Source organism: Setaria italica, chromosome I (assembly GCF_000263155.2).
Source record: "Setaria italica strain Yugu1 chromosome I, Setaria_italica_v2.0, whole genome shotgun sequence".
Classification (NCBI taxonomy): domain Eukaryota; kingdom Viridiplantae; phylum Streptophyta; class Magnoliopsida; order Poales; family Poaceae; genus Setaria; species Setaria italica.
In genome coordinates this window covers 41,264,039-41,276,930 of record NC_028450.1, presented here as the reverse complement: position 1 = coordinate 41,276,930, position 12,892 = coordinate 41,264,039, and the positions used below count along the sequence as shown (strand labels likewise).

General features: G+C 51.3%; 3 protein-coding genes across 4 annotated transcripts; 2 read left to right on the top strand and 1 right to left on the bottom strand.

Moving 5' to 3' along the window:
* The first annotated feature begins 2,177 nt into the window (after positions 1 to 2,177).
* On the top strand, positions 2,178 to 4,155 carry LOC101766290 (GDSL esterase/lipase At5g33370). The gene is made up of 4 exons (XM_004955218.4): positions 2,178 to 2,523; positions 2,661 to 2,788; positions 2,874 to 3,116; positions 3,220 to 4,155. The coding sequence occupies exons 1-4, from the start codon at positions 2,286 to 2,288 to the stop codon at positions 3,718 to 3,720; spliced, it is 1,110 nt and encodes a 369-aa protein (XP_004955275.2). The 5' UTR covers positions 2,178 to 2,285; the 3' UTR covers positions 3,721 to 4,155.
* Positions 4,156 to 4,787: 632 nt separating this feature from the next.
* LOC101770202 (haloacid dehalogenase-like hydrolase domain-containing protein At2g33255) lies at positions 4,788 to 7,482 on the top strand. 2 transcript variants are annotated; one of them, XM_012843530.2, is made up of 5 exons: positions 4,788 to 5,213; positions 5,338 to 5,380; positions 6,214 to 6,274; positions 6,435 to 6,569; positions 6,955 to 7,482. In XM_012843530.2, exons 1-5 carry the CDS (start codon positions 4,835 to 4,837, stop codon positions 7,162 to 7,164), a joined length of 828 nt encoding a protein of 275 aa, XP_012698984.1. In that variant the 5' UTR covers positions 4,788 to 4,834; the 3' UTR covers positions 7,165 to 7,482. The 2 variants fall into 2 exon arrangements, with proteins under 2 accessions (XP_012698984.1, XP_004954361.1); XM_004954304.4 differs by having other exon boundaries at positions 4,790 to 5,213; positions 6,964 to 7,482.
* Positions 7,483 to 8,292: 810 nt separating this feature from the next.
* Positions 8,293 to 12,128, bottom strand: LOC101769798 (FT-interacting protein 1). Its single transcript, XM_004954303.2, has one exon. It carries the CDS (start codon positions 11,777 to 11,779, stop codon positions 8,777 to 8,779), a length of 3,003 nt encoding a protein of 1,000 aa, XP_004954360.1. The 5' UTR covers positions 11,780 to 12,128; the 3' UTR covers positions 8,293 to 8,776.
* Positions 12,129 to 12,892: the final 764 nt, after the last annotated feature.

The following is a 12,892-nucleotide window of genomic DNA, read 5'->3' as shown; positions in this document are numbered from 1 at the left end:
TACGCTTAATAGATTCGTGTGGCCGTACAGCCTCCACTTATGTAATGAGTTTTGGAAATAGTCTACGTTTAATACTCCTAATTAGCATCTAAACATTCGATGTGACGGGTGCTAAAAATAAGATCATTGTGCTGTGTGATGCTTGAAATGAAATGGGCTTCAGTTAAGCTTTGTAACTGTAATGTTAGCAACCAGACCTTTGTCACTCACAGTCCCAGATCATTGTGCTGTGTGATGCTTGAAATGGGCTTCAGTTAAGCTTTGTAACTGTAATGTTAGCATGATACTGGGTAGTAAAAGAGATGCAGTTTTAAACTTCTACATATATACTGAGCGATATAGTGACATCCTAGGCAGTAGTAATAAGCATGTACTTGACCTCTGAGTGTCTCTGAGACCCTAACCAATTCGACCGACCGACAGGATGAGAAGTAGTAGAAAATTCTGTACTTCGACTGACGTCGTCCTAGAAGGCTAGATGAAGATGGGATCCATCTCCCCCTGCTCTTGTTTTCATCCTCCTGTCCAGGGAACATCGGACTTCAATGGCCTCCATAAGATGGTGTGCCTGCACACGGCGTTATTACGCCAGGTCATTTGTAATTGCAGGGTACTTCTCTGCCTCCTCCACCTGCAGTCCCACTCTGTAAACACACAGAGAAATTCCTGGCGCAGCTCACTGTTTTTCTCTCAAGAAAAAACACAGAGAACAAACAGTGTTCTTTTAAAAAAAATAAAGAAAAACAGTGTTCCTCTGGTGCATAACATCTGAAAACTTCACATCGACAGTGAAGAAAAGAAACTGATACAAAATGTGCTCAAGACTAGTATATGAGAAAAGGCTGCGGTAAATTCAGACTTGAGATGACTCAAAAGCCAAAACCCTAAACCCAAGTATACAAGAATGAAGAAGCATGGACGAAGGTGATGCGGTCTGATCACACATTCAGTAGTAAATGCAGTGCGGTTGAGGGTTGGGAAGGGCCCCTACTCAGCCACTATACTGCCTGCCTTGGACAGATTCAGTTTCCTTAGATTTCACCGATGGACATTGTGATCCATAAAATCCTAGCGGCAATCTTATAGGAGCAGTGCAATGTATAGTGTCCTTCGATTAGGTAGGTGGTACGACCTGGTGCCGGTACGCCTATTGATGCTGCTCGGTGGTTTTTAAGCTGAAGTAGATGTCTTGAGAGGAATTCCGATGGACGGAGTAATAACTTCACACTAGATGGTACTGCATACTATTAAGCTAGCAAAAATGGTAACATTTGATTTACTAACTTGATTGCTGCTGTGTGAGATGAATTGAAAACCATGGACAGAACAGGTGGCCCTGCAACAAGGTTCAATGGATCATCATTTCCTAATATTGTCACGGACAGATCAGATGCGGTTTTTGTTGCCTCCGAACTCCATCGATATCGTGCGTGTTCTACTGAAGAGTTGCACACAGTGACACACGGCAGGAAATGAAGAAAAAACAGCCGCACGTGGGGGTGTAGATGCAAGCTACTCATCCAGATCAATCAATCTTACTGCTCACTGTCAAGGTCTCATATATAGTAGCTAGCTACATAGTCCAGCTCATCCGATCGATCTAACCCCAGGCATCATTACATGGACGATAAGATAGATCCAACTGCCCTCATGAATACCCTGTTGTAACAATCTCTGTTAAGCTCCTGGCGCATTCCTTTTCAGCCCGGGTTGTTCAGCCAGTAGAACCTTCAGAATGCAGTGCATTTTCAGAAACCCAAGTGATGAGCCGCTCCCAGCAGTTGAGCTTGGCTCTTTGCCATTCAAATACATCTTGCCACGTTCTTCATAGATCCATGTTTTCTGCAAGGAAACTCCAAGATACATCTCCTCCTGTACAGCTCAAGATGGTGAGCTCGCATCAGTTGTGATGTGAACTTAACGTCGTGATTGTGCAAAACTGGAAATAAAGATCCAATCTGAAGTTGTGACCAGATGGAACGAAAGCTCAACTCCACTTGCAGAACGAAAGCTCAGCACAGAATTAGAACCAGAGAATTGATTAAGGCACAGAGCAAATGGAGAACAGTGAACTAATGACGGGCACCAACCACGGATCATATCATCATATGGGCTCTCTCAACAGTCACCAGCATGGGGGCAAGATGGCACTATAAAAGGGATGCGATGCGACGCTGCAAGAAGCGTCACTGACAAGCGCAGCAGCAGCAGCTGAGCCTATCACATCACATCACATCACATCACATCAGCATAGCAGCAGGCCACTGACAAGTGCAGCTGCTGCAATGGCCTCCTCGTGGCTGGTCTTGGTCCTGCTCCCCTTGCTCTGCCTGGGGACGACGCTGCCGGGCTCCGACGCGGCCCGCGCCTTCTTCGTCTTCGGCGACTCCCTCGTCGACAACGGCAACAACAACTACCTGCTCACGGCGGCGCGGGCGGACTCGCCGCCGTACGGCATCGACACGCCGGACCACCGCGCCACGGGGCGCTTCAGCAACGGCAAGAACGTGCCAGACATCATCAGTTAAGTCGGATAGATATACCTGCATATGCATGCATGCTGTCTCTGAAGTCTATCATCAGTAGAATTGCTAACAGTAGTGCACATTGCATGCATGCTGTCTCTGAACTCTTGTTGCCGGCACCGCATGTGCATGCAGGTGAGCACCTCGGCGCCGAGCCCGTGCTGCCGTACCTGAGCCCGGAGCTGGACGGCGACAAGATGCTCGTCGGCGCCAACTTCGCGTCGGCCGGCGTCGGGATCCTCAACGACACCGGAATCCAATTCGTGCGTCTCGCTAGCTCTGAACGGCCTTAATAATGAATTAATCATGCTGAATAATATATGAAGCTAACATCCAGAATTAATATAGGCCAACATCATCCACATCTCGAAGCAGCTGCTCTACTTCCAGCAGTACCAGAAGCGCCTGAGCTCCCTGATCGGCCCGGAGCAGACTGCCCGTCTGGTGAGCGGCTCGCTGGTGCTCATCACCCTCGGCGGCAACGACTTCGTCAACAACTACTACCTGGTGCCCTACTCAGCGCGCTCCCGCGAGTTCTCCCTCCCCGACTACATCAACTACATCCTCTCCGAGTACAGGCAGATCCTCACGGTATGCCGGCCCTCTCTTCTTCTTCTTCCTGCCGCATGCTGACTGGGATAGATGACAACGAGCTGACGTTCGACTGCCATGAACGAACGAACGACCTGTGCAGAAGCTGTACGACCTGGGCGCGCGGCGCGTGCTGGTGCAGGGCGTGGGTCCGATCGGTTGCGTCCCGGCGGAGCTCGCGCTGCACAGCCTGGACGGGAGCTGCGACCGTGAGCTGCAGCGTGCGGCGGAGATGTACAACCCGCGGCTGATGGCGCTGCTGGCGGACCTCAACGCCGGGTACGGCAGCGACGTGTTCGTCGGCGTGAACACGCAGCGGATCCACAACGACTTCATCGACGACCCCAAGGCGTACGGCTTCGAGACGGCCACCCAGGCGTGCTGCGGCCAGGGACGGTTCAACGGGATGGGCCTCTGCACCATGGTGTCCAGCCTCTGCGCCGACCGCGACGCCTTCGTGTTCTGGGACGCCTTCCACCCCACCGAGCGCGCCAACCGCCTCATCGTGCAGCAGTTCATGTCCGGATCCGTCGACTACATCGCGCCCATGAACCTCAGCACCGTCCTCGCCATCGACCTCCAAAAGGAGCAGCTGCGCACATGATTCATTCATCGATCGGCCAGTAGCAGTCGCGTTCGTTCTCAGCTTGATTATCATTCGTGCTTGCATTGCAACTTGCAGTTGCCATGCCTGCCTTTCTTTCTTTCTCTCTTTCTCTCTCTCGAGGTTTTGAGGGTTTCGTCAGTACGTATTTAGAGATAAGTGCTTCCCCTGCTAGTGTCAGTTCCAAATTCGATCAGTTCGTTGTCCAGAACATGTCATTTTCAGCAGCAGGTTTTTCTTTCTTTCTTTCTTTCTTTTCTGTCCGTGTTGTTGTGCATGTGTACGGGTGGTGACCATATATATCCCATCATATAGGCCTTTTCTAGTCAATATATAATTCTTCAGAATTTCAAGCAGCTAGCGGTGTGGTTTTCCTTGCTTTGCTTGCTTGACTGTAAAAGTAAGAATCCTACTGTAATGCAGTTGTGCTAGCAATTTCGACACGCGTTAATTTTTAACAGAATAAATGTTGATCAGAAAATAAAGGCAAGGCATTCATATATGATGGAACATGCATCTCGAGGTTGAATCGGCGGGCGTCCTGGTTTTATCAGCTGAGAGCCGTTCTGGTACTGAATGCAAGCTGCGTGGTTTGACACTCCAACGGGATGTAACACTGGAGGAACCTTGGCATCGTCCTGTCAAATAGGCAGGTGCACGGTACCGTTGGTACTCCATACCAGTGAAGAATTCAATAGCCTCCGATTCAGGTGGAGTAGTTTGTGGGGGTCAATGGATGCCGGGCCTGCACAGTAAGACGATCGTGAGCAAGAAAGGACAGACTCCCAGACAGCCGGAAATTTGCATTTACTGCGTGGTTGTAAATTAAACCAAACGGTGAAATTCGGCCGTACACGCTCCGCGTAACTTCCAAACGTAACTTTTAGACACAAGTGTGCGAGTCATGCACGTATGGTAACTGAGAAGACGTAGTTTCGTAATACGTAACCACCCGATGGAGGCGCTAACGCGCGGCAGGTCGCCACTGCTCACTGTGAGAACCACCACCAGTCCACCACACTGTCGGGCGCAGCCCATGTAAAGGCATAATAAAGGAATAAACCCACCACAGTCTCCCGGTACGGGCCATCCAGCGGCCCAGATCGCGCCACGCATGCTCCCCCGCCTGCTCCAGGGCCCCCTCGCCGCCGCGCCCCTCCCCCTCCCCTGCCGCCTCGCCGTCGCCCGCGGCATCCGGGCCATGTCCTCCGCCGCGCCAGCGCCAGAACCGGCCCAGCGCTCGAGGCGGCCGCTGCGCGGGGTGGTCTTCGACATGGACGGCACCCTCACGGTGCCCGTCATCGACTTCCAGGCCATGTACCGCGAGGTGCTCGGCGGGGACGCGGCCTACGCCGCGGCGCGCGCGGCGGGGGGAGGCTCCGTCGACATCCTCCACTGCATCGAGGGCTGGGCGCCCGACAAGCAGCGCCACGCGTACGAGGTCATCGCGCGCTTCGAGAAAGAGGGGCTCGACCGACTCCAGATCATGCCCGGTGAGCGCCCCGCCTGGCTTGCTGCTCGGTGGATTCTAGTTTATAGCGCAGGCGCTGTGCTCTACTAGTTTGGCATGTCATCATCGGTGTGTGTGACTGCTTGCAATTTGCCCTGGGTTTGCAGGGGCGTCAGAGCTATGCGGGTTCCTGGACTCGAAGCGGATCAGGTTAGTGCTTGCTACATGCTACCTCAACAATTTTGCTGAAATTGCTTCCTTCGGATTGACTGTGAGTCTTGTTTCATGGTATCGATTTGGTGTCGTATCCACCTGGTAGTTTCACCTCCACAGTCCACACCTAGTTGCTTCAAAGCTGATGATGATCCATTTAGAGCTATGCTACCTGAACCATTTACTGATTTACAGTTGATTCCTAATATATGATACATGAATGGTTGCCAGATGATAGGAGAAGTGCATGTTTGATTGCAAACTTGATGGACGGAAACCTGACATAATAGCATTGCCATGGATTCAGAATCTGTAGTTACAGTGTACTGTTCACTAAGTTTAGTATAATGTGATTTAGTATCGTCTTCCATATTCTTGTCTCTTAAAATAAATCTTATACAAGCAGAATGTTCTGCAAGACTTTTTGTGCAACTACCCGGAGCTATATATATATATTCATATATGGAACAGATCATGTATATATGATTCAATAAAACCATGTGCTTTCATGCTTAAATATATTCTAACAGATCATGTATTGTGATTCTGTGGCTTTGCTGCCTGTGCAACCATAGAGATAGAGTGATCGGAAAGAAGCTGGCTTGCATCACTGCATCAGTGATGTACTTCTGTGTGTTGAAAAGCTGATTTTCACTTCTTCGATGGCTTTTTTGTGGCTACCAGAGACGATTGTGTTGGTTGACAGATGCCATTGAGTTCATGGCTACTGTCTAGCATGTTGGGGTGTCACTATTAGTGTTTCCTACGAATCTTTTATTGTGATAGAGATGTATATGCAGCTTTTGATTCTTGACCTCAACTTTTTGCAGAAGAGGTTTGATCACCCGTAATGTCAAGGATGCAGTTGATTTGTTTCACCAAAGATTTGGTGTAAGTTGTTGCATTACCCTAATGTTGCTTGCTTATACATCATGCTCATTTGGTTATCTGTGGTGTCCTGTATATTTGATAATAATGTGGCAGTCTTTTTTTTTTCCAGACTATGGTATAAGACTCTATTCTATAACTGTGTCGATTGGGATCTCTGCAGATGATGTTTGCTCCTGCACTGAGCAGAGAATTTCGCCCCTATAAACCAGATCCAGCTCCATTGCTTCACATTTGCTCCACTTGGAACATTCCACCACATGAAGTGATCATGGTCGGTGACAGTCTCAAGGATGATGTGAGCATTCTTCATCTCATTATGAAATGTAGCATTTAAAGGATTGCTTATAGTAGTACCTTCTTTTCGATGGTTTCAATTAGCATGATGCAATAACCAGAAACCAAGTTGCACACTTCAAGCCTACATACAATTGCTTCATAACCTTTTTCTTTCTGAATATTCACCTGACTCTGCTTGAAGTTATATTTTCATCACAGCCAGGAACCAACATAAATCGGTCACTTCCATAAATGCCCACTAAGTAATGTTACTAGTTCCTGAGGTCCTCTTTTGCTTTCTTGCTAAGCTATAAGCTGAAGTTAGTGTGCCATTTACATAAGCTAGACTGCTACAGAACTAGAACTGAGCATTGCGCTTTCACCTAAATACTCACCTTTTGAAGACTTTGCAGGTTGTTTGTGGAAAGAGGGCAGGAGCTTTTACTTGCTTACTTGATGAAACAGGGCGATATGGCCCACATGATTCTTTGCCTGAGGAAGTCAAACCTGACTTCAAGGTGTCTTCACTTACCGAAGTATTCACCATGCTGGAAGAGAATTTTGATTTGGCACCAGCAAATTTGACACCAGCATCCGCTGAGAGTAGAATATGACATAAAAAGTTCTAAACAACATTGTTGTCTAACGTGCAATCGGCACGACAGCATCTTGAATAATAATGATTGGTGGATAATGTTGGAGGCGTTTCAACTTTCAAGTATCGGAAGCCCTGCTGCAGCCAGAAGGATGATTGCTGCCACAAAACTGGATTCTCTTTGAAACAATTGTGCAGTGCTTCCATTTGTTGTAAACCTATCACAATGGGTGTAGAGCACTAAATCAGCTCTTGTGATTTAGTGACTGGAATGGCCATGAATATCTGGGAGTTCAAAATACATTAATCCAAGCTGTTATGCGCGCCATTTGTTCAATTGGTTTGTTAGTCTCGTTCACATAGCATCGATCATAGGTTAGTCTTGTTCATGATGCGACGAGCACTATTTGCCTTTGTCTGGAATTGAATTCTTTTTGTACGAGGCACTTGGGCAGCTACTGATTCATATTAGTAGCCGGGATGTTTTACTGTCGAATCATATACTTGTTTGGCATATACTTGGGCAGCTACTGATTCATATTAGTAGCCTGGGAGTAGCAAGTTGCCAGCACGATGTACCTGGCACAATGACCCCTCTTTGGTTTCACAGCAAAAGGTACCCGGCGGCTGGCGCCATGGCCATCTGTCTCATATCCGCCCTTCTCAGCCATAGATCCAACATGGCTAGTGCTGTAGTGCACAACATGTTAGTTGTTTTTAGCTCTAGTACAGAACATGTTACTCCCCCAAGACAAGTGAAGCCTCTGAACGTAAAAGGCAACAAACAATGCAACGACAAGTGCACAAACATTTCCCTTTGCACTAGATAATTGAAAACATGGCATCGGGTTGATAAACAGAAACAATCGAGCAAAGATAAGTATTGAGCAATCTGTAACTTCTATGCAGGGCATCGGGTTGATAAACAGAAAACACTTGGTACATTGTAGTACAGACAGGGACCAACAATTCCTTGCTCCGTTATTTTAATCCTGCAGCCACATGGGAACAGGATGGAGACATACCAAACAGAAACAGCTTGGAGCCTTGGAGTCTGATGTAACTCCAAAGAGAACATGCTAGTAGTATAACGTTACAGAAAAAGCCACGCCCACGTGAATCAGAGCAACGACCTTGCCATCATCCAAGAAACTGAACTGCAGATAGGACATCTTTTAACAACAGAATTGTACTACAAAAGTCTTAAAGAGAACACGCTGAACATTTTGAAGAGCCACAATGCGTCCAGCAAAGCCTGAGCACAGGGCATAAAGATAGCATCCTTCCAATAAACTAGACCTCATAGTCTCATCAGTTCATCAATACCACAAACATTACCATCTACTCAGCAAGTCTTTGCAGTTTGCACAACTGAAGTACAAACAGCAACACTGCAGCTGCTACTACGGCAAGTCTACAAATACCACCGGCGCACCACAAAGCAACATTACTACATTACCTAACATGCTAACACCATTAAACTAAGCAACCACCATTAGGCACCAACAGCAGACTAGTTTGCTTCTTCCTTTGATTCCTCTGAAGCTCCAACTTCCCGCCAAAATCACCAAGTCAAATCAGAAGGCCAGCTGCTCATCCCCGCAGCCAGTCATCAATAGAAATCATAAGGATCAGAGCAGGATGTCAGCCCTTGAAGGAAGCCTTCGGAAGAAGTTCATCAGTGGAGATGGCATCCTGCTTCTGAATCTTGGCGGCCGCATGGCGTACAAGCCCCAGAGCCCAATCATCACCTTCATAGGCACACAATAAGCAATCACAGCAGCAAGGACACATGCAATGGAGAAAAGAAGTGTCGCCCTCGGGTCACGCCAGCTGAGCAGGCCCTGCATCCTCTCACCCTGTGTTGCAATATCACCAACCACCGTCTGCACCCTCCCAGCCACACTGCGGAGGCGGTCATACCTGAAGCGCACGACATCTCCACGGCTCGAAGGGAACGTGTCAAACTCCTCATCAAGCTCATCTGCAGTAGCTCCGTCTGCATGAGACAGCCTCATCTCCATGTGAGGCGGGTTCCTTGGACGGACTCGGTACCTCCAGAGGCCAGTGAATGCCATGGCCAGAAAGGCTGTTGGAAGAATCAGCTCTGGCATTGTGACAAATACCAGGAATGTGAACACAGCAAGGCAAGAATGCACCGGGCGCTGCCAAGAGCAGACAAGCTCAAACCACTTGCCTATGGTAATAGGACCAGAGAGCACATTGACAAGACGGAAGAAGTTTGCTTTGCTGCGGCGCATGCTCCACAGATGCGATCGGTGGTCAAGCATGTACTCAACAACCTCCTTGCCAAGCGGTGGTTCAGCACGGCCAAGGCGGGCCGCTACCACGTTGGTAGCCTGGAACCGAAGAGTCTCAACCTGGCGCACAAGCAGTGGCTCAGCATAGTGCATCTTTGGAAGCAATGGGCGCACATAGGCATGGAACATGTTGCCAACATTGCCACAGCAGAAACGCACAGCTAGGTGAAGCTCCCCCATCTTCTTGATCCCGGATGGATGCAGCATAAGCAGAGGGTAGGCATGGGTATACACCCTATCAGTCTCCAATGTCGAAAGCCGAATGCGAACTTTACCAATGCAATTATCACGGACAGCCACCATAGTATTCCCTGATGCAGGCTTGTCGACATGGCAGTTGTCAAACACACCAACAGTGATGACAGTGCAGGGGTCAAACACCTCCCATGTGTACTGCTCGTTCCACCGAGGGCACAAAGAGTCAACAACAGTGCGTGTGCGGATCCACTTCTGGGCATACTTTGCAACACAATATGCATCTGCAGTCGCACCCCTGCCATCCCGGGTCTTCATTGGAATTAGGCCAGTAGCACCAAGAACACCAAGCTCAAGCACACCAACATGTGGTTTCCATAGCTGTTTTGCTGTAGGCTGGAGATCGCTGCTGTAAGCTGTAGCCTCATCCAGAACATGGTAGCCTCCATCAAGACTTAGCCTGAGATGCATGCGGCGGCTCCCGAACCTGTGCACATTACTACCAGAAACATTGCCACCACCAGTGCCACGGTCCAGCCCAAACCACCTGGAAACCACTGGTTTCCAATCCCACCGCCTCTCAATGGTGGATACTGGCACAACAAGGCGACCAAGCAATTCATCACGGCCTGGTGAAACTCGGTCTTCAACAGACAGCACCAAGAACTCCTCAAATGGCTCTGCCACCACAAACATCAGGTCTTCATTCCAGAAGGGGCTGGATGGTCCCCGTGTCGACACCATGGGTGCCGGCCGTGTGCGCATAATCTGGTTCCCCACCTGCGCACGCACGAAGAGCTCCGGGAATCGACCAATCGCCAATGGCCCCTTATCCGCCGGGAACAAGTCCTGCGCTTCAATGATGGAGATACGAAGGTACCAGAGCTTGGGCGCGACGTACACCTTGGACTTGATGGAGCCCAGTGGCCCATTGCCATGGACGCCGGCGGCCTTGGAGTGCCAGGCCTCCGCAAAGGCCTCGTCAGCCTGGGTGCCGAACCAGACGGCGACCATAACCTCAGCGCCGCCACGCTGGCCCTTGCGGTCCTCCATGTTGTACCACTGCGGGGCGAGCGTGCTGTCCGGCGGCGCGCGATGAGGCACCTCGGCGAGGTCGAACCAGACGCGGCCGACGTGGTCGTCACTGCCGCGCGCGCGCACGTACACCTCCACAAACGACGACTGGATGGTCTCCTTGGAGAAGGCGAACACCTGGTCCCAGCTGTGCGAAGGGACGGCCGGCGTCACGCCGCGGTAGTTCCCGAGCTTGACCTCCGCGACGGCCTCGCCGACCATCGGGACGCCGCGCGCGCGCACCACGCGCACGTAGAGGTACTCCACCTGCTCCACCAGGTCGTAGGTCGCGCTCGCCTTGTCGGCGACCGCGCCGCCGCCAAGGCGGGGCCGCGTCTCCTTCAAAGAGAAGTCGCCGGGGCCGGAGAACATAGCCGGGACAGGGTACGGGTCGGCGTGCATTACCGGCTTCATGACCATCGGGGCCGGCTGCGGCATGATGTCCATGGGCGGCTCCGGCTGCGGCGGCGGTGGCTGCACGGTCACCACAGGATGCTGATGCTGATGCTGCGGCTGCGGCTGCTTCTTGGGCCCAGTCACCGTCGGCGCCGCCACGACCTCCGGCCCAGCCACCACCGCCTTCGCCGGCTTATCGGGCTTGGACTTGACGACGACGTCGCCGGAGTTGATGCGGTAGATCTTCAAGGTGATCTCGCCGCGGATGTGGGAGAAGAGGCTGCGCTTCTCGAGGGTGAAGAGCTGCGGCACGACCTCCTCCCCGGGCGCTGGAACGCCGGCTGCCGGGACCCGCACCTTGCCGAGGAAGTTCCGGCCGTGGGGGCCCGCGGCGCCGGCCCCGGGCGCGGCGCGGTCGTTGTAGACCCCGACGTCGATGGCGCGGTAGGGGAGGTCGTCGGGGTCGGCGACGGGGAAAACGAGGCGCTCGTTCCAGACGGGGTTGAGCTCCTTGAGCCTGGCCCGCGTGCGTCGCTTCTGGTGGTCGAACTCCACCTCGACGTACGCCGACGAGGAGCCCTGGCCATCCTTGGGCATGAGGTTGTGCGCCGCCACCACCTCCACCACCAGCTTCTCCGCCTTAGCCATCCGGCCGGTCCTCACCCCCCCGGATGGGAGGCAAATCCGCTAAAAGATTGAAGATTTTTTTTTCAAGATTTGAAACTGGTGCGAGGGGGATTGCGGTTCTTGGTTTGGGGTTTTGGGGAGGAATGGGGGTTTATACGGATGGGGGCGAGGACGAGGGGGCAGGCGCGCGTGAAGGAATCTCCATCATCGCAATCGATGAGGCTCAGTGAGGGAACGGGTGAGGGGAAGCCGAGGAGCGGAGGAGGTGGGCTCTGCTCGCTGCTCGGGCAGAGGGGGGTTGCCGCGGTGGTGGTGGTGGTGGCTCTCTCCTCCCTGGCTGCCGTGCCCGGCTGCTTTGCTCTACCGCGCTCTTCGCTTTGGGTTGTTTTTGAGGCGCCGCGCCGCGCGGGTTTTGTTTTGGCGTTTCGGTTTTCGCTGCTGCCGGCTGGTGGTTCCCTCCTGCTCTGCTGTGGCTGTGGCTGTGGCTCAGCTTGGGCCATGTTTAGTTACTCCCAACTCCCAACTTTGACACTATGCAAAAAGAAGATTCCCCATCACATCAAACTTGCGGTACATGCATGGAGTACTAAATGTAGATGAAATTAAAAACTAATTGCACAGTTTTGTTGTACTTTGCGAGACGAATCTTTTGAGCCTAATTAGTCAATATTTGGACAATAATTCACAAATACAAACGAAACGCTACAGTGTGCTACAGTGCTGTAACAGTAATTTGGCACCTCCCAAATTCCCCAACTAAACACGGCCTTGACTGCTTGCCTCCTCTTCTTGGCTGGAGATGGGCTGCTGGGTGGTGACGTCACCTGTCAATTCGCATAGGATGCCACTGTGCTCCCTCCAATGGCGAGCACGGGGCAGTGCGAGAGCAAAACCGTCTTGAATTGCCTGGCCGGAGTGCTGCCTGTGACTTCCTGCATCTTGTTTGGTTGGGTCCTGAGCACCGATGCTGCTGCCTGTGCCTGGATGGGGATTAGCGCCAGTTGCCTAGCTCCGGCACTCGGGCCATGTTTAGTTACTTCCAACTCCCAACTTTGACACTATGCAAAAAGAAGATTCCCCATCACATCAAACTTGCGGTACATGCATGGAGTACTAAATGTAGATGAAATTAAA

Coding starts and splice junctions, on each gene's coding strand:
- LOC101766290 (XM_004955218.4), top strand. CDS start 2,286: ATGGCCTCCTCGTGGCTGGTCTTGGTCCTGCTCCCCTTGCTCTGCCTG. Junction 2,524..2,660: donor GAACGTGCCAGACATCATCA/GTTAAGTCGGAT, acceptor ATGTGCATGCAG/GTGAGCACCTCGGCGCCGAG. Junction 2,789..2,873: donor ACGACACCGGAATCCAATTC/GTGCGTCTCGCT, acceptor GAATTAATATAG/GCCAACATCATCCACATCTC.
- LOC101769798 (XM_004954303.2), bottom strand. CDS start 11,779: ATGGCTAAGGCGGAGAAGCTGGTGGTGGAGGTGGTGGCGGCGCACAAC.
- LOC101770202 (XM_012843530.2), top strand. CDS start 4,835: ATGCTCCCCCGCCTGCTCCAGGGCCCCCTCGCCGCCGCGCCCCTCCCC. Junction 6,275..6,434: donor TGTTTCACCAAAGATTTGGT/GTAAGTTGTTGC, acceptor GGATCTCTGCAG/ATGATGTTTGCTCCTGCACT. Junction 6,570..6,954: donor GTGACAGTCTCAAGGATGAT/GTGAGCATTCTT, acceptor CACCTTTTGAAG/ACTTTGCAGGTTGTTTGTGG.